Source organism: Camellia sinensis, chromosome 2 (genome assembly GCF_055761805.1).
Source record: "Camellia sinensis isolate YWXY chromosome 2, ASM5576180v1, whole genome shotgun sequence".
NCBI classification, from domain to species: domain Eukaryota; kingdom Viridiplantae; phylum Streptophyta; class Magnoliopsida; order Ericales; family Theaceae; genus Camellia; species Camellia sinensis.
Genome location: NC_138962.1, coordinates 168,757,930 through 168,784,231, shown reverse-complemented (window position 1 = coordinate 168,784,231; position 26,302 = coordinate 168,757,930). Strand labels below are relative to the sequence as shown.

General features: G+C 30.3%; 1 protein-coding gene across 5 annotated transcripts; it reads right to left on the bottom strand.

Annotated features, from left to right (window-relative positions):
- Nucleotides 1-2,400: 2,400 nt before the first annotated feature.
- On the bottom strand, nt 2,401-24,238 carry LOC145789265 (putative disease resistance protein At1g15890). 5 transcript variants are annotated; one of them, XM_082916089.1, is made up of 6 exons: nt 24,101-24,238; nt 19,692-19,803; nt 12,851-15,225; nt 12,413-12,766; nt 7,923-8,279; nt 2,401-3,017 (listed from the first exon to the last, which is right to left on the bottom strand). In XM_082916089.1, the coding sequence occupies exons 2-6, from the start codon at nt 19,732-19,734 to the stop codon at nt 2,586-2,588; spliced, it is 3,561 nt and encodes a 1,186-aa protein (XP_082772215.1). In that variant the 5' UTR covers nt 19,735-19,803; nt 24,101-24,238; the 3' UTR covers nt 2,401-2,585. The 5 variants fall into 5 exon arrangements, with proteins under 5 accessions (XP_082772215.1, XP_082772219.1, XP_082772218.1 ...); XM_082916093.1 differs by having other exon boundaries at nt 19,706-19,803; nt 24,101-24,196; XM_082916092.1 differs by lacking the exons at nt 19,692-19,803; nt 24,101-24,238 and adding exons at nt 15,609-15,669; nt 15,768-15,840.
- Between the last annotated feature and the right edge of the window lie 2,064 nt (nt 24,239-26,302).

Here is a 26,302-nt window from a genome sequence, read left to right as displayed (position 1 = left end):
GAAAAAAAAATGTGAAAATTGAAAATAAACTTGTAAAACATATTCTAAATTGATGGAGGCCATTTTCAAAGAAACTCTTTTTAAATTAATAGATTGGATAATTTCAAAATTTATGTAACTTCTTTTGAATGTCAATCTTCCAAAAAAATAATAATAAAAATAATAATAAATAAAATAATAATAATAATGTGGGTACTTTTAAAAAACATATAACAAAACCGGTAGACACCTTTCTTTTTCCGCAATATATCTAACATGTATTATTCATGGATTGATGTCTTTTCATTATAATGTCTCAAAACAAACCTTTTAAAAAAATATACATATATAATTGTAATTTTTTTAAAGGGATATTTACATACAAATCTTAATTTATGAACTTTTACTCCATTAAGTTTTAACTAAGATTTTTTGAACCTTCAAGTCCCGTTAAATTTTTAATAGTCGGAATTACCCTTCAAATAATGATTGTTCATCATTTATGATTATTTATAAAGAACATGATAATTTGATATTTATTTTAATTAACAAAACTTTAAAACATCAACTTTCAAATTGAAAAAATTTAAAAAAAAAATTATGTGCAAAAAAAAAAAAATTATTATTTTTTGTATAAAACTAAAAATTTTGTGTCTATGAAGAAGCATGATAATGGAACATTAATGTGCAAAATTGAAAAAAAAAAAAAAATGATAATGTTCTGAGTTTTACAACTGAAAAAAAAAATTGTTAATATTCTTGGTTTTATTGGATAGTTGAATCAAATTAATAAGTAGAAAAGCAAAAATGTTTAATCTCATGCTCTATTTTTTTCATCAATTAGTGAAACAATTATTTGCAACATTACTATGCAAAATTTATAATGTTCTTAGTTTTTAAAATTTAGAAAAACTGATAATATTCTCAATTTTATTAAATATGACTTATTGATTTAAAAAATCTTAAATAGAACCTGAATTACCATAACATTTATAAATATGATTTTTAGGTAATTAACTTTTTTTTAAATTTAGGGGCCTTACAAATTGGGCCTAAAGGCCTTACTTTAGTGGCTTAGCTATTAAGTTCGGTTTGATGTGAGCTTTCGAGTTCAACTCCTATTGAGAAAAGTTTGATATGCTTTATAGTAGTTTTTATTTTTCTCCTATTGTGACACTAATATGTAATTAAGAGCGGTTGTTGGGTTTCATTTATTGGTTGACTTAGCCATTATTTGGCAATGAACTTTTTTTATTATTTTTTTAGCTAAATTAACCATAAAAAGATAAAATAAATTAAAAAATCAATAAGACAAAATATCACAAACAAATTATAATTATTTTACTTTTTTCTCACAAAGTCAAAAAAGTTAAAAAAATCAACTCAAACGAATTTTTTAAATTAAAATAACTGAAAAATCAACCAACTTCCCAAAGTAAAATTAATACAATTGGAATTAGATGGATTTGACTAAAACACAAATACAATGACTAAGAAAAGAAACGCGTAACAGGACAACAAACTTGTAAACTGCTCAATTATTTTGGGCAAATTACATTTTTCATCTTAATTGTTTGTACTAAATTTTACTTTAGTCTATGTTATTCTAATTTATATAATTTAGTCCATACACTTTAAGTTTGGTTTCAATTTAATTATTCTGCTCAAATGTTTATTAATTTTTTCAATGTGTCTACACCTTAATAGGATGATAAACTTTTAATTTGAACAAAATGACTACATAAAACTAGACTTCAATTGTACGAATTGAAACAACGTGAGTTAAACTGAAATTTGAGTCAAACAATCAGGGTTACACATAAAGTTTTCATATTACAAGCAAAAATATAAATTTAAGCACCTCCAAACAGTACAAGATTGCATATACAATATACATGTATATATATGTCCCATATCAAATCAATATTTGATGAACACACTAATTACTGAGGAAGACACTCAAAACTAGTATCCAATTTTCCCAACTTTTTTCTTTTACTCAAGACAAAACTGCAAAATTCAAGTTGTAACTGAAACACCAAAATCACCATTCACGAACTGAGAAAATAGTTGGGGAAGGGACTCCGATATCAGCAAAAGTGTTAAGGAATATGGATTGGGGCTTGCAACGTCGGCCATAATTATTGTGTTAAATGGGGAAAACAATGGGCCGGTGACGGGTGTTTAAGGGAGAACATGTTGGTCTAGGAGAGGAAGGCGATGAGGTGGGAAGGGAGTTGTCAACAGGGAAGAAGTGGTGAGAAGGGATGCTGGGGGTTCCATGGTGGAGGAAAACAGATTGGGGAGAAGACAGGGTAATGGGCCAAGAAACAGAGCCAAACAGGGAATATAATGTGACTATTTGTGTACCATAAATTAGCTGATGTGGCATTCTTCTATTGGTTAGCTGTAAATCAGAAATTTACGGCACAGCCGTCAAGAAGTTAAACTCTAACCAATAAGCATGTGTTACACAAAGTTCATAATAATGAATAGGAAGGTTTTGGATAAACAATTTATTTTTTTGGCGGTGCAATTTGGATAACTATAAATAAGAATCAATGGCATACCTCTTCATTGGAATGGAAAGATTTATTGATTTTCTCTTACATTGGGGGTCTGAAGGAGCGACATTTTTTTATTGACAATTGTACTGATGGTGCCAATTTATACCCAGAGCAAAAGCTTATCAAACGTGGTAAATTTTTAAGGAATACCCTTTCTAATTGAGGGAGCACATGAGTGATTTCGACTTGTTTACTTGTTGCTTCATCTCTTAAAACTATTCCTTCCCCTATATTTGATCTTCTGGTTTTGAATACCTCTTCTAGGAACTTACATCCTGTTATACGAATGGAATGTAGATTCTGCAAACTTCCAAGTAGTTCTAATGGAGCAACATACACTAATCTGTAAAAATTGACCACATCCAAACTTGTTAGTTTGTTGAAGGAGTTGGTTGGAGGTGCGGTAATCCATATCCGTTCAATGTTGGCCATGGACCCAATGCTCAACTCTTCCAAGCAAGGAAACACAACCTGTATCATTGATAATAACATAAGGAATAAGAAAAATTTTATTAGATTTTTATTTAAAAAAAAAAAAAAAAAAGGGAAGAGCTTCCATCTCTTAAACAATTGAACAAACAATAAGTTGTATAAAAAATTGTGACTCTGTTTAATTTTTGTACTTTCCTCTCATTGATTGCAATCAATAATAGAACTGATTTAATTTTTGCATAATAACAAGATACAAACAAACAAATTAGAACTTGTCACCCATTTGACGGTGTTAATTAAACGGTCTCTTATGAGGACCACCACTAAATGCAACAGTGAGTCTCTTCTCTTTGTTTCAATAGAAATTTCCACATAAAAAGATAGATTTAAATTTCTAGTCACAGCTACGAGATGGATGATTTATTGGTATCATTATGGATGCTGCATTTTCATGAATCCTATCCAAGTTGTAATCATCCTTTCAAATGTTCACCAAACTAATTGCATCTTTTTAGCATGTCTCCCAAACTCAGGTACTACATTTCATACGCCTTGTTTTTTTTTTTACCTTTCTAATTTTTTATCCAAATTCATGAACCAAACACTACATTAATAAATTTTATTTTTTTAAAATTCGTTAATTTGGTTATTATTTTAAGTTAAAATAATCAAAGGTCACAAAAAAATTGGCGAGTCAAAAAAGTCAAAATGTTACAATATACATATTAATCAATTACTCTTTTTTCTTACAAATATATATTCAACTAAAAAAATCATTTCAAACATACTACCTCACTGAAAAACTAAAAAGTCACTAAAAAAAACCAAATTGCCAAATAGGACCTTATTGTGGGTTTTCATTTTTTTTTTCCCCACTCCCTAACATAATTGGTAACTTTACCATAAAAAAAATCTTAATTTTTTAACATTTATAACATAATCACAATATTTCGTAAGTATGGTTTTTATTTGGGAAAATTATGCAAATGGTTCTTGTACTTTATACAATGTGTCAATTTGGTCCTTGTAGTTTCAATTTGCTTGATTTTGCCCCTTAATTTAACGGATTGTGTCATTTTAGTCCAATAAATAACGGTTGTTAAGTTAATTTAACGGAAAGTCAAACAATGTGTCAATTTGGTCCCTGTATTTTTCACATTGTGTTAATTTAGTCCCTGTCAAAATCGAAAAAATTCAAACTACAGGGACCAAATTGACCATCGTGTAAAGTACAGGAATCAAATTGATACATTATTTGACCTTTCGTTAAATTAATTTAACAACCGTTATTTATTGAACTAAAAAGACACAATCCGTTAAATTAAGAGACAAAATCGAGTAAATTGAAACTACAGAGACCAAATTGACACATCGTGTAGAATACAGCAACTATTTATACAATTTACCCTTTTTATTTTTATTTTTTTAATTTCATAGGTACAAAGTACGCTGACTTGGTCAATCGATCAACTACCACTCAAATGGCGTCATTACCCTGTTCAGTCCTCGGAAGACCCATAACAAAATCCATTGTGACATGCTCCCACTTTCACTTGGTTATAGGCAACCATTTTTAGGTGCTGGTAATATGCCTCCACCAAGGACTTAGTTTGGGAGGATTGTAGAGCTGAAGGCTCAATGTTGTTATTTTGTATCTAATTTTGTACAAGCCTAGGACTTTATTTGTATTAAGCTTGAGACTCACTATTGATGTGCCCATGCGTTGACTTGGAAAGATGTAAGCCTTTAGGACATATGATTATCTGTTTAGCTCTCATTTCTTTTCATAATCTTGTAACACATGCTGTAAATTCAGGATGCACTATTTATGAATGTATATCACATGTGTCACCTTTTGTATATCAAACTCTGATTAATGAAAGTTTATCAATTCATTTATGTTGCTATTTTCTGATTAATGAAAGCTTATCAATTCATTTATGTTGCTATTTATTGGTTAGTATGAGACGGGTATATTGTGTTTATTTCTGGGCGTTACAGGTCGACCTCAATCTCATATGAGCCTTTGACTGTGCAACCGAGCTAGAATGAAATGGGCGTTGGGCCAATCTAAATGAGCTTGGACCATGGGCTAAGCTAAGCCTGCATGCCGAATATAGACTGGGCGAAGAATCTCAGTCGAGCTAAGCCCATGCGTTGGAGAATGACCGGGCTAGGGTGATGAAGGGCAACTCTTTACCGAGATGAGAATCTTAGTCAAGGTAAATGGCCATGCGGAGTTCATCCGAACAATGAGTAAACGGAGCTTGATTAGGTTGAATATAGCGAGTCAGGCTAATAAAGCCCTTTGGGAGCAGACTGGCCAAAGTTAGCTTGGACGTGAAGTGATCTGGGTTAGATCGGTTGGAGTTAGCCTGGTTTAGGATAACTCGGCGGCCATATGCTATGTGATCCAATAAGAATGTAAGGAGGAAAATCCGCTAATAGTACGCGTCAATATTGTTTGGAGGTTTAGCTAATGCTGTTTGACAGTATTGACACGTACACGTGTATGGAAAAGAGAGGATAATACATCCATGCGTCCAAGAAAGGACGAGCGAGGTAGTGCGCACATAATCTTGGAAGGCAAGGCAGTAAGCTATATAAGGCGCACGACTCCTCCATACAAAAGGTCTACAATTTCTGATTACTCTCTCTGTATATTCCTTCTTCTTCCAATGGTGTTAACTTGACCATTGGAGGGATTTTATAGCACCACACTCGTCGAGTAGCTCACCTGAGTTGTGCTTTCAAGTAATACGACGCCGTTCAGAGTTTGAACGTAAGGAGTACAAAAGTAAAAAATATTTACTCCCCGTATATACACTATAAAAATAGGGGAATAACGTCTTCACAGCTGAGCCAAAAACCTTAAGTTTACGGCACCCAACCATCTTTTTCCACCCATATCAGTTTAGTTTGATATTCTCATACAATCTTAAGTTACTGCACCCAACCATCTTTTTCCACCTAACTATCTTTTTTCACCTATATTAGTTTGGTTCAATATTCTCATACACTCTTAAGCTGTCAAGCCTTGGACAATTTCCTTACCCTTCTTAGTTTCCCACCCCTCAATTTCTTACTTGTTTCTAGAATAATCAATGGTGTCAAGTCCGACTACCAAGATAAACTGAGATGGTTGAGAGCCATACGGAGAGATTATCTATTGAGACTTTTTGGGATAAGCTTCTTTCAACACTTGCATCTCTCCATACTCTCCTTGTGGGTCTAAATTTAGACTCGCATCGATAATCCGAACCGTTTACTTTGTATGTTCCGTAATAAAAGTCATTCATATAAAAAATTAATTTCATTGGACAGCTGTAAACATAAGAACAAATCATATTTTGTTTTATAAAATGAATAGCAAATAGAATTGTAAAATTAAACCATTTATTTTGTAAAACAAAACGTGATTTGTTTATGTGTTTATAGTTATCCGATAAATCTTATTTTTAATATGAATAACTTTTATTGTGAAACCTATGAAGTAAACATTTTGAATTATTAAAGTGAGTCTAAATTGAGACCCACAAGAGGAATATGGATAGATATGAAGAGATAAAATATGGAGGGGAGCTTATACATTTTCTAGGTCTCAATTTCCCCCTCTCTTCCTTTCCATCCAGCATCTCCCATCCACAGTAACACCATTCTCTTCTGCAACCTCCAACCACTGAAATTTCTACAATAATTGTGGTCATTGTTGCCACAGTCCAATCAACAATGGCCACAATTGAGATGGTTGAGAGCCATATAGAAACCCAATCACACTGTGTCGCTTGCAAAAAAACCTGTCAATTAGGTAATGAAGTTCCCCGCAATTTTGCACCATGAGTTGCAGACTGATGGTAAGAATTTTTTTCGAGTCGAATGGAACTCAAAATGAGCAAATCAAACTAGAAATGATGACGAGGCAGTATAGTATTAGCCATAGAGGCTGCATGGTGGTGGGATTGTTGTTAGGAGACTCTCGGGAGAAAGAAAATGAGTGGGCGGTGCGAGAGGCGGTGGTTGGTTGCATGGGCTGGGGCTGATTGCTGGCTACGAGGGTTGGGGAAGAGGGAGGTAGCGGTGGTTGGTAACGGGGCATGGAAAGAGGGAAGGGAAAGTAGAGAGACAGTAAGACCATCTTTAATTATTCATTTAACTTTTCATCTGATTTGATTTTAAGTCTGAGTAAACAATTTGATTTGATATGAATTATTCTAGTTCTTTTATTAAATTTTCATCAAAATCTTTTAAAAAACTACCTTCTTATACCAAATTTCACATCATCTCCAATGTTTCATCTTTTTAAATTTTCATAAAATTTAAATTTGATGAATTAAGTTATCAATTTGATGAAAAATATTTCTCTCTTGATTTGATGAAAGGATTGAAGACAATTTTTTTAATATTTTTTCATCAAAATTAAGTTTAATGAAAGAAAAAGTGAAGAATTAAAGATACTCTAAGAACGAAAGAGGGAAGAACAGGAGAGAGGTAATCAGATGAAGGAGAGTGTACGAGGGTGGCTGGTTTATTTGGTGGAACTCAAAATTGGTTATTCTGTCTATTTTCAATTGGCTCTCTGTAAACTCAACGGCTCTGCTATGAAGAAGTTAATCCCTAAAAAGTAGTAACTAACACCATAAAAATTGCTAAACTTTCATATGATAAGAGTGTATACTAATTGGACCCACTAATTAAAAGGTAATATGTGTAGAATTTTTTTTAACAATAAAGCTTTGAACTTGCAAAAATTGAACTAGAAATTTACCCAAAATGAAGATGGGTGGCTCAAAATCAACTTACGTAGATTTAATATAAAATGCATCTTGATGATTCATGGGTAAATATTATAGGTATTTAGCACTATTAAATTTTTAATCATGTGCGATTGTGGTTTAAGAATTTAAACTAATAATTTTAAAAACATAAAACTTATGACAGTCGTACCTTTTCGTTAAAGAGAGATAGAGGTTTGAGAATTCCTTCTTCGTCTTCTTCTTTTTCAAGTTCGCAATTGCCATGGAAACTCTTCAGATTCTCCAAACAATCAAGTTGTAGAGAACGCAATTCAGAAAAAATGAGGGGCTTATTGTTGGCCCCTCCTTCCTTATTAGCTACTACTATGACTTTTAATTCTGGACAATCTCTTATATCTAGACGCCGGAGAAGGGGTAGGTTCTTTAGTTGCCAAAAAGATTCTCTCTCTTTTTCTTGGGCTGGAAGTTTAAATTGTTTGTCCCCTATTATCCCTGATATGTTAGGTGCAAACCAAATTTTCAAGTCCTCCAAGATAGGAAATGCCACCTGCAAAATTTAATAGATCAAACTTATGTTCTTTCGAGTTCGAAAAAAAAAAAAAAACCCTTACGTTCTTTCAACAGAAATTTACACATAAAATAGTACATTTTAATTTTATAGTCAGAGCTGCGAGACGGATGATCTATATTCCTATCCAATTTGTAATCATCACTTCAAATGTTCACCAACCCAATTTGCATAAAGTTGGTAGACAAATATTTAATAACTTTCATTTTTGAAAATTCCTCAACTTATATATAGGTTGGGTTTGGAGTCGACTTTTTAAAATTATTTTTTTGGTTTTGTTTAAAAAAGTTGTTTTATTAATAAGCAAAAAAAATTGACGTGATATTTGATTTTTTAAACTAATAATAAATAAATTTTAAATTTTTTTTAACTAAAAATTAGTTTTTTTTAAAAAAAAGTCTCGAAATGCCACTTTAAACAACCTCATTATATTTTGGGACCAGAAAGGATTGGTCATTATAAAGTAGAAAACTGCAAAATACGGAGACACATCAAGTTATGCATAGAAATCTAAGATATACTCTATCTATTCCAAATTGTTAGTGTATTTTTATAAAGTCAATATTTTCGCAAATTAAAGTATATCAATTAATTCATGTAGATAAAGTTTTGAAAATCATTGAAATATATATATATATATCTAAATGATTTTTTAAGATGTTTGAAATAGTGAAAATAAACAAACAATTTAGGACAGAGTAACAAAAAAATGTGTAAATAACATTAAGAAGAAAAACGTCTAAGTTACCCCTAGTTAATTTTGTGTTAAAAAAAATTTTTATTTTTATTTTTAGAAAATTTTGAGTCTCTAATAGTGGCTTCATTAATTTTTTTATTTTGTTTTATATTTTGTCAATTGATCAAATATTAATTATAAGTATAAAAATAATGACATTAGTTTGGACAATTATAATCCAATAGCTCAACAATCACTACAAGAAATAACCCATAATAGAAAGTAAAAAACAACTCAAGCTAAACAAATACCACAATAAAAAAACCCATAATAGAACCAATAAATAACACAATACAACCACAGAGAGATATGTTTGGTAAAAATTGATTCCCTTACCTCCCAGATAGCAGAGTAAATTAGGCTTTAATTAGTTACCCCATAATTATTTAGTTATAAGTTCAAACTCTGTATTTTATTCTTAGAAAAGGTAGATTGCTTGGCTAGACATTAGTCTAATAATTTTTGTTATTTGAATTTTTCACATAAAAATAGTAAATTTTATGCAGTTCCTTGCATTTACTTTTAACGTAAGATTAATGGATATACACCCGCATACTAATAAATTAAGGAGTAGTGTTATTTTAACTCAAAAGTTTGGCTCCCTTTTTAAATTTAATTATCAATCAACCAAATCACTTTCACTTTCATGGGCTATTTCTCTCTCTCTCTCTCTCTCTCTCTTATCTTCTCTAATTAGTATCAATTAATCAATCATCTCACTTACATATTATTACATTTAAAAAGTGAATTTGTATATCATTTTTTTTTCTTAATTAAATATTACACTCACACGATCTCCAATTCGATAGGCGAACTGCAAATGCATAGAGCAGTGGGTTTGTTTTTTATTTTTTAATACAACTCTAACACACAAATTTAGTTGTATCAAGTACAAGAATTAATTTGCACCATGCCCATAAGGTCCCGTTTTCAGAGGCAGAATGGAGGAGATTCATAGTGAGGGAATTGATAATGAAGGAATTAAATAAAATTGTGTTTGTTTTGATGATAATTATTAGTGTAGGGATTGTTAAATTATTTTTATATAAAATAGTAAAAAAAATTTAAAAAAAAATACAAAAACATTAAACATTAATGTTAAAAAAAAATGTCCAAAATGTAAAAAATAAAAATAAAAAATAAAAAAATTTCAAAAAAAATAAAACAAATAAAACAATGATTTTTACTTAACAAAAAGTACAAAAAATTAAACATTAATGTTAAAAAAAAAAATGCCTAACATGTAAAAAATTAAAATAATAATAAAAAAATAATCTAACGGACTATTTTTCTAATACTACCTCCACTTCCTCCTCCTCCATCTCAATCCCCCTTCCAAGACATATCCTAATACCAAGGGATTAAGAGTTTCCTCCCTATCTCTCAAAACAAATATACATATAGTGAGTCTCATCTCACTATCAATCACAATTCACTCTCTATAACCCCAAACAAGTGGGGCCTAAGAGAGTTGCACCAATGCAATTTCTTTTTTTCACTACAGTGAAATTTTCCTCAATTCGATATTCAGTGAATCTAATGGTAGAAAATCAATAAACCTAGCAATAATTTTAATTTAAACAATTTAATCCCTATAATTGCTTTAGTCTATATAATTTCGTTTTTGTTACAATATGACCCTTCTATCACTTACAATTATGATTTAGCGTTATAATTTGGAACCAAAACAAAAAAAAAAAACAAAACAAAACAAAACAAAACAAAAAAAATCTAAAGAGACTAAAGTGGAATTCAAAACAAACTAAAAGAATCACTGGTGTAATATATTCATTGTACCGGTGTCCCCATAATTTGTTTTGAATTCACTTTTCATCCTTTTATTTTTGCACATGATTTTTTTTTTTTTTTTTCAAGTTCAACATATTAATAATGTATGATGGAAAGATCACATTGCAACAAAATTAAAAATATAAGGATCAAATTAAAACTTGGAGGACGAAAGTAAATTTTGCTCAAAGTAGAGGACCAGTCTCTAATCTACCCATAGAACAACTTCATCAAATGACAACAAATAATTTATAACTATTTTGATATCTATATATTTGATATGCCAAATTGATGCTTAAACAGAGTCCATAATTCTATCAACAAATATATTGTCTGGGTTGAGGATAAAATTTTATCTTTCTAATACCAAATGTTTTAGGGCATTATTTTTAAAAGCTTAAACAATTATGCTATGTTTAGATCTAGAATTACCGGGGAAAAGTAGAAACATGGAAATAAAATTATTTGTACCTGTTCATTTTTTTTTTTGCATTAAAAAAGAAAGAAAAGTAAAGAAAAGAAAAATAATGACCTTGTTCGGTTGTAACTTACTTCTCAGATAATTGAGTTTTTTTTTTTTATTTTTGCGTAATTTTCTTTATTTTTTATTGATTTTTTAAAATATTTTACATACATTTTTTATTTTTTAAATACACCTAATATAGATATATTTTTAAAAAATATAATATTTGTGAAAAAAACTTTAAAAAATTTACTAAATACAAAAAAAGTTAAAATATATAAAAATTCTATATATTTTTGTATTTTGTTGTATTCAATGAATTTTTTTTAAAATTTTTGAACAAATTTTATACTTTAAGTATATTAAAATGATTAAAATATTTTTAAAAAATCATTAAAAATACATGAGTACGAATTAAAAACTCAGAAAATTATTTTTGAAAATTTCTAACCAAACAGGGTGATTTATTTTCTTTCATTTTCTTAGTTCAACCAGTAAAAATAAAAATATTCAATTCATTTTCTTAGTTCAACCAGTAAAAATTCAATTATGTTTTAAGATCTTTTGGGTGCTATCAATCTTATTTTGGTTGGGAATGAATAAAGGGAAATTTTCAGACACACTCCATACCATATTTCATAATTTTATCACAAGTAGTCATAATAAAATCACAAAAATGCATAACATTGCTCATCCAAAAAAAAAAAAAATCATAATTTTTAAATTTTTTTAACATAACCAAAAATTCAATAATAACTAACATAACCAAAAAATTTAATAATAACTATCACCACAAAAATTGGTATACTGCCTTACCACAAAAAGTAATATGGGTAAAAAAAAAAAAAATTAACAATAAATCTTTGAAAAAAAAAAAACTAGAAATTTATCCAAAATAAAGATAAATGGTTCAAATTCAACCTATGTGTTGTGGATTGATATATAAAATGCATTTAGACCATTCATTTAAGTTCTTGAGTAAATTTATAGAGTAAATATTATAGACATGTAGCTATTGAATTTTTAATCACGTGAGGTAGTATTAACACCTAGTATTTTATGAGATTATGACTTGATTAAAAAATTTGTAACTCTACAAACTCATAAAACTTACTGTAGTCGTACCTTTTCATTAAAGAAGGGTTGTGGTTGGAGATATTCTTCTTGCTCTTCTTCTCTAGGCCCACAATTGCCATAAAAACTTTTCAGATTCCGCAGTAAATTTAAGTTTAGAGAACGCAGTTTAGGGAAAAGGAGAGGCTTATCGTAGGCACCTCCTTCCTTATTCGCTACTACTATTGCTTTCAAGTTGCCACCACCCGAAATATATAGATGTCGGAGACATGGTATGTTCCTTAGTTTCCAAAAGGATTCTCCCTCTTCTTCTTTGATTGGGTGTTTTAATTGTTTGTCCCCTGCTATCCCTGCTATGTTATCTAAACCCCAAATACCCAAGTCCTCCAATGCAGGGAATGCCACCTGCAAATATTAATAGATCAAACTTATGTTCTTTCAATTACCAAACATTGCCAAATCAACAGAAAAAGTTACTAAAAAGCAAACCTTTTCACAAAAGAGAGGTTGTGAAGGGTTAGAATTGTTTGCCTCTATTGTTGAAGTGTTCTTCGTGCTCGAATAGAAGCTTCTGAGTTTGGGTAAATCCCCTAAAAACATTTTTTTTAAATGATGAAAAATAATTTCCTCATCATCTCCTTGTCTTTCATTTCTAATAATTTCTTCCATATTCCCAGAGTGTATGATTTTTAGATATTGGAGTTGCAGAACGCCTCTTGCAACGGAGAGGGGGAATAGAAATGTAAATCTACATCTTTTAACAATTAATTTGCACAAGTTACAAAAAGGCCGTGGTGGACTTTGTGGCTGAGCTTTTAGAAACATTTCTGGTGTGCCAAGAAGATGTTCAACATCATAACATTCTTTAACTTTAAGATACTTTAATTCAGAAAACCCTGTTCCATCTTCATCATGAAGCAGAACCTTTTCCATATGTTGAAGGCTAAGTATCTCAAGGTTCCTTAATCTCCCCAATAAAGCTAAGCCTATGTCTCTCTTCTGTCGGCCATTTAGGGATAACATCCGAAGCTTAACTAATGTTGGAAGTGATGATGGGAGGCTCCCTAGAGGAATTTCACTCAGATCCAGGACTTCAAGATTGTTTTCCATTCCATTGAAAAAATTGTTTGGAACATCTGTTGGTGAGTAGTCATGGTTGCTCTTCAACACCAAGGCATGGAGTCCTCTACAGTCCAACTCATTGGGAAGCTCGCGGATACTTGTGCTGAACCTTAATGACATTGCCGAGTAATGTTCATATGTGCCCTTCTCTGGCCACTTTTTGATATCATGTTTCACTAGATATCCTTTCTCTTCTTCCGCGATTGATATAGCAACATCTCGAATAACATCATGCATTTTGACCCCATTTTGGTTTCTGGCATCTAACAACAAACAAGATGATTTGAGCCCATCAACCAATGTAAGTACTCTGGCACTAGCGTCTTCAACTGTATTTAGGTGTATTTGATCAAGCAACCTCATCCCCATGCTGTATCTCACCAAGTCCTCAATGGAAATCACAGCATCTTCGGGAAAAAGAGAGCAAAGCAAGAAACATGACCGTGCATCCTTGGGTTCTAAAAAATCATAGCTCAACTTTAAGGAGGAGAACAATTTTGGATCAATATCCACTATATCCCTCAGCTTTGAATTTTTCAGCTGTGTGCGTGCATCTATCCATGCATAGTTGTTCTTACCTTTTAATGCTGCTGCAACTGCACATATAGCAATTGGCAAGCCTCCACATTCATTACACACGTCTTCTGCTGCAGGGGGTATTTCAGAGTTAACTGAAATTTCAGCCACCTTCGTAAATAGGCTCCATGCTTCTATGTCTGTTAACACTTCGATCGGGAAAACTTTCAGTTCATTAGACTTTTGCATCCTTTGGCACACACGGTGTTTCCGTGATGTTATCACAACTTTGCAGACCATGTTACTACCATTTGTAAAAGGAATTCCAATTTCTGGCAAGTTAATAAGTGGCTCATTGTTACCACCATCTGTAATAGGAATTCCAATCTCTGCCAAATCAAGTGGCTCCCAAACGTCGTCCAAAATTACAAGGTTTTTTTGCCCATTGCTCAATCTAGTCAGTAGTTCACCAGCTCTTCCAAACTCGTCTAGCTTTAGTCCTAGTTGACTTGCGAGTTCACCTTGAACTTTTTCCTTTTCCACAACTTTGGACACAGTTGTCATGACAACAGAATCAAAAAGCCTATTTCTCTTTGCTAGTTGGCGAACCTCTTCCACCATTGTTGTCTTGCCAACACCACCTGGTCCGTAAATGCCAATCATTTTAATGCTTGGATCTTCCAATGTTTTCATGATCTCTTCAAAGATGCGTTTCCTTGAATCAAATGCTTCATATTTTGCAGAGAATGTGAATCCAGCATCTGGGAGAGGTGCGCGGTGTGACATTGGGCATGTCATAAACTTGGTGCCCTCCCCTTTTAGATTAATAACACGAGCGGTCTTCTTTTCGGACTCCTTGCCTAGCCAGTAACGCCAATATATATTTGGACATGAGCAATTGAAGCACCACTTGTTTTCCCTTACCATGTCTAGTAGAAACACCTCGACTTCTGCTTGCATTCCATACGCAGACAATAACCACTGCCTAACATCATTCTCAACAACTCTTGCATCGTCTCTGGCTCTGTGGGCACTGCCATCAATCCTTTTCCATTCATCTTCAAGCCCTACAATTTCATCTTCAAGTTTTTGAATGTTCTTCTTATAGTGAATCACATAGCCAACGTGAGACCAGCCAGTTTTGCAGGCTTTTAGGACACCGTCTGAACATAAAATTTTAACGATGTCGCCCAAACCAATCATTTTGGTCTCTTTTTTGTCAATTGCTGAAAACAAAAGGGCACAACATTGATAGTAGGAAAATAAAGTTCAAGAGGGTTTAGCTTCAGAAAAGAAAAGAAGCTCTACTTGCCAAATTTCCTAGTTCTCACTTGGTTTGATTTAGTTTGGTTTCTAAATTTTTAAAACCGCAAAGACTGATTCAATTTTTGATTCACCTCAAAACTGAAATTAATTTAGTCAGTAAATCTACAAATAACATTATATAGAAGGCTAATTTTTGTGATTTGAGAGGGTGGATGATATTTTTTTGGGTAATTCATTTTTCACTATTTAATATAATTTTAGAGCTTTAAATTAATTTTATGGTTTGTAATGGTAGATCTGGAAAGCAAACAATTAATTGGAAGAATGTGGTAATGTATTTGACCTGTAGCCTGTAGGTGATCTTTTGCAGAGAAGATAATGAGAGAAGTAGAAGATCCTCAGCTCTGTTGTAATAAATTGTTACAAACTCATAAGATGAGTTTTGATGCTCAATGGGACCAATTCAACTTTAATGATGAGGATTTTGAACATTAAAACTTACTTGCAAATGTGAGAGTAGTTCAATTGTTAAAAACTTGCAGCTCTACTAACCCTCTTTTGGAGCTCTGCTTTAAGTTCAAGAAAAGTGAATTTAACAAAATAAATAAATAAATAATCAAGAAAAAAAAATATAGATTTTTAGTTTAAGATTCTTGATATTAAGATTTTAAAAAATAAAAGGTGCATGATATTTCTATAATAGTTGTAGTCTCTCAACATTTGTACCGAGAAATTTTGGCATAGAGAAATTTTAGCACATTATAAAAAAAATTTAGCTCTTCAAAAAGAAATTTAACAGAGAAAATTTAGTTTCACAGAGAAATTTCAACTCGTAAAAAAAATTCATCACAAAGAAATTTACAACGAGCTGAAATTTCTCTAATAATATTATTGAGAGATCTTAACTCATAATATATATATATATATATGTATGTATATATTAGACCTCTTCTACTATCAAAAGTTGAAGGAGAATGTTTTACTAATTTTCTTAATATTTTATGCTTACTAGTGGTTGGACACGTGCATTGCATGTGGCACATGATTTTCATCAACTGTTAGTAATGTAATTATGCGTGCTTCTTAAATTGATATGTGATATGTATATAAAGTATGGAGACTTGTATGGATAAATTAATTTATATCCAAAATATAACTAAGTAAGAAATGAATACATACTTGGCTGAAGAATTTAAATAATAAATGAAAAATTTTATAAACATAAATACAAATGTATAGCTAGATTCTTGAGATCACAATCTTATCTTCAATAATAAACAATAAACATGTATTTTAAATATATAGTATTATACAAATATTTTTCTATCAACTTTTCATAATTCATACCTGTAATATAATTGAATGTATGAAATTAGCTGCATAATTACACAATTTTGTTAAATAGTTCATCTCATAATACAAATTCATTGAACCCATTATTGCATATTATTTGCATACTATTGGTGTAAGAATGCATTAATATCGATATGTAATATATTCTTATACATCAAGAGTTGTTGAGTCTCGTTTCCCGTGCCACGAATATCTTGCATGTTGAAAAATATAACATTAGTCATTAGTATATTTTCATTTATCTAGAAAATGTGAAATAATTGTTTTTAAAAAAAATGGAATGATATTGTAACTTAATATTTCGATTAATATATGAATTTCATAATTGTTTTCATGATATTTATAGATTCATACTTATAAGTGTTTGTAAGGTCACTTTCATGAAATTATCAAGTAATATAATTTATTTTGTTATCTGTAAATAATTAGCATATGACAAAAATTGATCAAAAATTTTCATTTGACGTACTTATTTTCAAATCATTGTGTTGTTGCGATATTGTTTGGTTTGATTTTTTTTCCCCTTGTAATTTGACTAAAATGTGTGCATAAGATATATTGTTTTTTTTGAATTTCACAATAAATAGGATAATTCTTGCTTTAGCTTGTCTAACTTTGTTTAGAGAGTATGTTGCAATAGATCTTCTGCAGTTTTTATTTCACAGTCTTCTTGTTTTTTTTCTTACTCACCATTATAACTCATTGTAATAAAAATATTTTGATGAGTAAGTTTGAAGCGATATTATATTGTTATGAATTTCAAAATTCATTTTCCTCAATAATGTGATTTTTTCTATGAGGGAAAAAAATGTATAATTATTGTGGTGATGGAGATATTTTGCAAAATTTTAGTTTGTTATTGAAAGCGTTTATTGTGATCACTTGATTGTATGACATGTATGTATATATGTATTAAACATAAGTCGATAGAAGAACAACATACAATTTCGCAATTTTTTCCTAGCAAATATAACTATATTACTAAAGTGATACATGTTATAAAATTAAAGTATCTGATAGTAATATAATATTACAGATTGACAATGTATGAATACAGTAACATACATAAATTTATAATTATATATTTTTTATATTTATATATGTAGACATTGATATATAAAAGATATTACAAAAGTAATATGTGTAATCTTTTCAACAATATAATATAAGTAACAATGAGAAATTAATTATTCATAATTAAATAGTTGATCATAATGTACATGTTTAGTGTTATATTTTTTGTGTCTATGTATTATTTTTTAATTAGATTATTAAATTCACATAAAATTTGAAAGGAAATTGTGAATAATTTGTGTAAAATTAGAGATTAGTGAAGAAATTTTTTTAAAAAGAGAAGTTTATAGTGTTAGTTTGATTTGTTTTTTCAAACTTTTGTTTTGAATCTTTTGATTTTCATATTTTTTGTCTTAGACATTTTTTTTAATAACCATTTTATTATCTTTTTAGATTCACTTAATTTACTACTTTTTTTGTTTTTTAATTTTACTTTCAAATTTAGGTTCACTTAATCTAAATGCACTTAAAAAATAATTTGTTGTGTATTCTTTTTAGAAAAAAATTATTCATATTAAATAATAATAACAAAAATGTATATATAATAATAATAAATCAGTACATGTTTGAATTTATAAAATTTTTGCAAATATCTTACTTTTTAATTCTATTTAAATTATTAGATATTATAGTTTCATGTAAAAGTATAATTTAAATATAAAATATGAAATTGACAACTTAGCATTTTCCATTTGCAAAAGAAATAACGTTTTAATTGTCTTTATTTGGAACGAGATTCAAAATTCATAATCAAATGGATCACAATTAAAAGATTATAGACCAAAATGACAGAAGTCTCAAATTACAAGGACTATTAATATAATTTGTCCAATTATAAAACTTAAAAAGGACAAAGCATAATTTATTCTAAAAGAAAACATACCAGCTCCTTTCACTAATTACCATAAAAAAAAATAATAAAAAAAAAACAATACTAATAAGAGTTAAGGCCTCGTTTGGAAACAAGCTAATTTAGTAACTTTTTGGCTAAAATATGAGTTAAAAAAAACTGAATATGTTTGGAATGACTTTTTGACTTTTTACGAAAAGATGTGCAAAAAGTAGAGAGAAAAGAGAATATTTGACTTTTTGGCACGAGTTGTTGACTTTTTGATTTTTTTAATAACTTTTTGATTAAAAAAGCCACTTGCCAAACGAGGCCTAAGTATGTCTCTAGTTCATTTGGTGGACGGAAGGGTGTTGTTGGACTTTGTAGAGCTTAGCATTGTCTATTTTAATAATTTGAATTGTATTTTGTCCAATTTTATGTATAGATTATTCACACATAAAAATTAGATTGATTCAATAGTCATAATTAGATCATTTTAATATATTTGAAGATAAATATAACAAAATTATATAGATATAATTATCAGTATGATTTTTTATTTGGATAATACTTTAAAACATCGAAATGAATAACATAATGAGGCCCACTAAGCTCGGAGAAACTTGAGTCTAAGGGTTCTGTAAAATATCAACAAAACCACCAAAACCATTCGAACCAAGTCGAACCGTGCATTTTTGGAGTACTGGCGAGCGGGTTGGGCGGTTTAAGAGTGATAGGTTGGTGTGATGGCGGTTTCAAAAGACCAATCCACCTATCAAACCGACCCGACCCACCAATTGTATTTAATAAAATGATAAATTACAAATACACTCCCAGAGGTTTTCTTAAAATACAGATTACCCCCCGTGATTTGAAAAATTACGAATACCCCCTTGTCATAATTTTTTATTTAACATAATTAATTAAAAAAATGAAATTCATAATTACTCTCCTATACAATAATAAAATTATTAAAATTATTAATTAAAACATATTTCTAACATTATTAAAAACAGTTAATTGACTTGATAATTTATTAATAAAAATGACGATTTGTTATGAAATTAGAAACTCATAGGTGAAATGTAATTTTCAGAACCATAAAGGACAATTCGTATTTTAATCAAACGTCAAAGGTTATATTTGTAATTTATCCTTAATAAAACATACCCTCACACACGCACCCAATCAATTCCCAACTACATGTGTGCATATCATATTCGTAGAGAAGAAAACACCATGTCTCGCCTCTCCTCTCGCCGATTGACGCAGATCACCGCCGCTGAAATCAAGAAAGACAACAAATTAATAAAAAATTACAATGCCATTATTATTTTAATTTAGAATGCAAATGGTCACTGTAATTTATACGAAAAGTCAAACAATACCTTAAAAAAATATGAAAAATCAAAAAGTGAAAAATAGATTTAAAAAATAAAACCAATAAAAGTGGTTCTTGTTTAAAATTCTGACGTCATACATGGCTATTAAAGTATTATGTAAATATTATAATTCATAAAATATAATTTAAATAAAAAAAAATTTATGAAGATAACTTACGAATTTTTTAAATGCAACACAAATCTATATTTTAAAAATGTATGTACTTTTTTCTATCTAGATTCAAACGAATGAATACAATTTTAAAATTTAACTAAATTTTTTCATAGTGATTTGTATTGTAAATATTATGTATATCAATATAGAAGTAGATACGGGAAAATAAGAAGGGAACAGTTGTTTTATATAGGACTCTTCATGACTTATAGAAAATATAATAAATTTGAGAGGGTAAAATTGATATTCAAAAAAAGTTATTCACAGTGATTTTTATTGCAAATATTATGTATATCAATATAGAAGCAGACACGGGAAAATAAAAAGGGAACAGTTCGTTTACATAGGACTCTTCATGATTTTTAGAAAATATATAAAATTGAGATTTGAAAAAAGTAGAAAACATGGTAGACTTTTCACACTTTTATAATAATAGTAGATAGATGATAAAAGTTAAACAATATAAAATATAGATACAACTATAAATATCTATAAAACTTTATTGAAAAGATGGTTAAAAATTGACTTTTTGATTTTTTTTGGGACCTTTTTTGAAAAAAACGTATAAAAAATGTGAGAGATGATGCGACGCAAATGAGTTAAAAATTGAAAGATAACTTTTAACCATCGGGATGGTTTGGCAGGGGCTACTCTTCCCAAAAATTTACCCAATCCAACCTTATCTTGGGGGCGTTTGGTGCAGCTGTTAAAACAGATTATAACTTATAACTTAATAGATTATAGATTTAATCAGAAGCTGTTAACCTATTTAGTATAACTGTTAGATTATAGATTTAAATTGCTGAGTAGTATTTTTTTAATAAGCTGTAAAATAACTTTTTGTTATGTAATGTCCTTTTTACCCTTATTAGATATAAAAATTGTTAACCTATTTCATTTTCTTCCTTTTTTTTTATTACATGCCAATAAATATAAAAATTGTGATTTATTTTTTCATTATGCACAATATCAATTAATTAAAAATTGTGATTATTATTTTCATTATAATACAAATTATAATATAAAAATTGTTAATTTTTTTAATTTATTATTAATCCATTACAATTAATATTAATTAATAACATTAAAATTGTTAATTTTTTTAATTTATTATTAATTCATTAGAATTAATATTAATTAAAATATAAAAATTGTTAAACTTTTTTTAATTTAATAATTCATCACAAATACCAAACCCTACCGCCGGCAGCCCTAGCCACCGCCGGCCACGCCCTTCTTCTCCTCCTCATCCCACACTCCAGCAGCCCTCTGCAATCGTTGATCGCAAAGAGAGAGAGAGAGAGAGAAGCTTGTCATTGATCGCGATTGCGAAGAGAGAGAGGTAGCGTCATGGTTATCAGAATCCTGATCCGGATCTTACGATCCTACGATCTTACGATCCATTTGAGTACAATCGATCCGGATCGTGTAAAAAACTCCTTATAGGTAGGATCAGTCGATCCTGGTAGTGGGATCTTATAGGATCGTGGAATCCCGATCCGAATCCGATCTTATCCGATCCAATTTACAAGCCTTATTTTGTATTATATCACATATTTTATTGTAAATTTTATATTTGTTGTCTAAATACCAATTTATGTGGTCAAAATAAATAATAAAAATTAAGTAGTATTGAATCAAATAGACTAAGAACAACAAACTAGGAAATAAACATTCAAATATTGCAGTAATTTAAGAAAATTAAATAGTCGGAAAAACAAACTTAGCTTTAGCGAAGTATAAGGAGGGTAAGATGATTGAAACTTTATCCCAATTTTTGGAGAAATTATTTTTGTGGCTCGAATCCGCTCCACCAGGGATGCTAACGACAAACCTTATCATTCGACTAAGCTACTCTTTTGAGTTCTTAATCTATTTTCATATCCAACTTTGTTAAATATTTTTTCTTCACTTTTTATGCATTATTGTAGATTGTAAAGTATTTTGTTATAGAATTCTTCTTCTTCACCTTCTTTTTTGATGAAATACAAAACTTTTACCGTTGAGTTTTCTATTGCATAATATTATATGTACATTTTATATAGAGTATTATATTTTTCACAATATCTTCACTTCTTTTTAATAGAATATAGGCTCATTTTGTGTATACTTTATAAGAAATATTTATTTAAATTAAATTATTATATAATTTGTCTTTTTCAGTGGGATCTTACGATCCTCGATCCGATTCTACGATCCGATCCTATAAACACCTTCAACGATCCAACGTAAGATCCCGATTTTAACAACCTTGGGTAGCGTTGATCGCGATCACGACCGCGACGCCGGAGAGGAGAAGAAGGTTTCATCGTCACGCCATCGATCGCCATGCCGTCCATCGTCACTCGCGATGGTTTCAAATCGCGATGGGTTTCATAGCACAACCAGAAAACAACGTCGGAGAGAGAGAGAGAGAGATCTGGTTCATAACGTCGGAAATCGCCTGCGTCGCCGGAAATCGTCTGTCGCTGGAAATCGCCACTCTCTCTCTCTCTCTCTCAGAGAATGAACAGTGATTTTGTAGTTTATATAATGGCAATTTGGTAATACTTCAAATTATTGAAGGGCATTTAAGTAATTTCGACACCCTTCCGCATAATCCAGTTGCGGAAGCTGCTCCAAGCTGCTTCTTATTTTTGACTTTTTTATGTAAGAAAAAAATCTATAGAAGCTTAAGTGGTTGGCCTTAAGCTCAACCAAACAGTCTGTAGTAGCTTTTTAGAAGCCAAAAGCTATAATCTGCCCAAATTAAGCCGACCAAGCACCCCCCTTATCTGCCAAAATCAACAATTGCCCACTGTGAGTGATTTACGGGTCTCACTATCTAAGGCTTCATTTGACAATCTTCAGTTTTAGTTAAAAAATCAAAAAGTCATTGTAAGTTATCACATCACTCTCTCTCTCTCTCTCTCTCTCTCTCTCTTTTTACACATCTACTTGTAAAATGTCAAAAAATAACTAAAATAATTTATTCCCAAACGAGGCCTAAGTTCAAAAAAAAAAAAAAAAACTCTACAAATCAAGATGAGCTCAAGTGAGCCATCGGACACAGGTCCACCCCTAGTTGTCCATGATCATTTAAATAATCATAATTTCTTTTTCGGTTTATCATCCAACTTTTTTTCTTCTATTTATTCTATTAAATAAAAAATTTTACCAAATAAATAATTATAATTTTCCAAATGTAATAAATAATTCATATTTTAAGTAATTTCAATGGGTGTATTTGTTTGTAATCCCCTTGACGGTTGTGAATTAGATGAACTTTTAAATAAAATATTAAAAAATAAGAGAAATTACAACAAAAATAAATAAATAAATAAACAAAATCCAAGATTTGAATAGTGGAACAAAGTAAATTTTGCATTTTTAATTTTATCGATTTAAACTCTAATCCTTTAATTTATTTTTAATCTAAATTATTTGTCTACTTTTCTTAAATAAATTATCAAAAATATACATATTTTAATAATTAAACTTATTGAAAATATATAATTTAGACATTTTCTGTACACCTAGATTAAATTTAATGACTAAAACATATTTTTTTTCCATCAAATTTATTTAATGAAAATAGAAAAATAATTTAAATTAAAAACAAATTAAAAGATGAAAGTGAACTCTTTTTTTTTTTTTTTTTGTAATTTCTCCAAAATTTTATCAAAAAAAAAACAAAAACAAAAAACAAGAAACCGTAAAATAATTTCTGAAAAACCAAACTTCAATCACACTTTCCGGTGCTCCCAATTACTGTTATTCACTCCAAGATCAAGAAATAAAAGGGGGGAAAAGAATTACACACAAAAAGAACAATAACAGAGGAAGAAGAAACAGATCATTCATTAAAACAATCTTGTTTTAAGAAGAACAAATATGAAAATTGATTGTGATTTTTAAAATTAGTAGCTGAAGTATAGATCTAAACTCCAAACTCTCGTCAGTAAATACAGTGATCAAAATCTAAAGAGCAAATGATAAGAGTAACATCAACAGTAAAAAGAAAAGAAAATAATATTTATTACCTTATTAGCTAACAAAATTTGAAGAGTTGGGGATGACATTCAGATCCATCCAGAAGAAGCAGACGAGAGAAGACCAATAAAAACTTATCAACAAAGTGTGGCTATAAATTTGTACTATGTCTCTCCACTCACACTTTTCATTTAGGCCCTATTTGGAAGGTTGATTTTGGACTAAAATAGCTATTAAAAATAAAATAAATTCAAATAATTAATAAGATAAAATTTCACATTTAAATCACAATCATTTTACTTTTTTTTATTACAACTATCAAATCAACTATATATATATAAATAATTAATTTTTCAAATACAACTTTTTTTATTCAGGCTAAAATAGGCACAAAGCCAAATAACATAGCCAACTTTCCAAATGAGCCCTTAGTGTTTGGTTTAATTGAATGGAGTGGAATAGAATGATGGTTACATTAAAATATTTAGGATAAATTATATATAAAAAAATCCTAAGATCAGAGTCCTGTAGCAAAATATAACTTGTATTTTTAATTTTATCAATTTAAATCCTAAATTTTTGATTTATTTTTAATTTAAATCATTTATCTATTTTCGTTAAGTAAAATCAATATAAAAATGAGTATTTTAGTTGTGGAAGTATAAATTGTCTCAGAAATATTAATCGATAGATCAACGAAGAATTGAGCTACACCGTTCTGAATTTGCAAAAGAATAAATAGTTTGTGTCTCTCGACCGACAGTTGCCAGCCAAAGGGCACTCCACCGATCAAGTTAGATAACATATATCTAAATGAAATTGAACAATTAAAAGAAGTAGTTCAGGCATATTTCTCCTGAAGTTGAAGACTACATCCTTTTATATAGGCTAACTTGCCACTCATTTTGTCCAATGAGCTTAAGCCACTAATTTGGTCCAATAAAAGTAAGTCACTTGTATGGCCCAAAATCTATCGGATGCATGTATATAAGAGCAACTTGGCAAGTTGCATTGCAAGTTATTATTGTATTACCTTATTTATATTTCTATGTAGGCATTGGGTGGACCCACTTCACATGATTAATTTTTATCCCTTCGTAATTGCCAACAAGTTTTTGCTTTAGTTGATCGAAGTGAGAAAGAGTGGAAATTTCTCTCTTATCTCTGATAGACTCATTTATCTTTGTTACTTCTATAATCGAATGAATTTTTGTCCTATGGCTGTGATAAACTGATTTCATTTGCCTTCAATTTGTAGAACGTTGTAGACGTCTCCGAACGCCGCAGGAAGGAACGAGTCCCCCCCGTTCCGTTCGATATTGGGCTCACTACAGTTCAGGACTCAAATGTCACGGTTCTTAATCTGAACCAAAGAGTCCAAATCTGACAAATCGTTTTGAGAAAACAGATTTTTAGAAAAGAAGTGTCAAACATGGACTGTTTTTCCAGATACAGAGTCGCCACCTAAATATTTTATTTTGAAAAATTTAGGAAACCCTGACTTGTTGCCTAAGGCCACGTGTCCGTCATCACCAAAGTTGTCTCGGCTCGGGAACTTGGGTACGATTGGGAAAGGTCACTTCGTGAGCACCCCCGCTCGCCCGATCAAAGATCGGCCTCTACTAACCATGATATCTATTTTTGAAAAACATTGTGTGTTCTTATTCCGGTTATTAGCCTAGATTTACTATGTGATGCGCACAGCATACAAGTATAGACTGGATCGCCTGAATTAGAACAAAACATTTCATGTTTGTTTTTGAAAGATGGTTTGATGGTGCTACTCGCAAGTAGGCTAAGACGTGGATTTGCCACCCTCAGGTGGGCTTAGAAAAACATGATTTTGCCACTATCTAGTAGGCTTAAAACTCGCATTTAATGAATTGTTCCAATCCAAATAACCTAACCTTCACCCACAGGCATTCAGGCAGTTATATCACATAAGCATATAGCCTCATGGTAAGCATGCTATCATGACAGTCACTCACACACATGCAAGGATGCTAAAACATAAAACACACCGAGTACTCCAAGCTAAAATAGAAGCTAGGTTAGAAATCCATGCATGATCCTAACTACACGGAAATGCCTAATGCAACACATGCAAAATGCAACTAAGATAGGCTCGGCTATTCTAGACATGGCATATGAAATGCTACAGCTAACATGTATTCAACTTGAAATTGAAAATACAATGCAGTTAGTATGATGCGCCGAGCCCGGTGCATGCAAAACAGATGAATGAATGCAAA

Excerpts from the sequence above, each read along its gene's own strand:
- LOC145789265 (XM_082916089.1), bottom strand. The coding sequence starts at position 19,734 with ATGCACACATGTAGTTGGGAATTGATTGGGTGCGTGTGTGAGG. Across the intron at positions 8,280-12,412 it reads AACCCTTCTTTAATGAAAAG|GTGGCATTTCCTATCTTGGA; the intron begins GTACGACTACAG and ends TAAATTTTGCAG. Across the intron at positions 3,018-7,922 it reads TATCTCTCTTTAACGAAAAG|GTTGTGTTTCCTTGCTTGGA; the intron begins GTACGACTGTCA and ends TCAATGATACAG.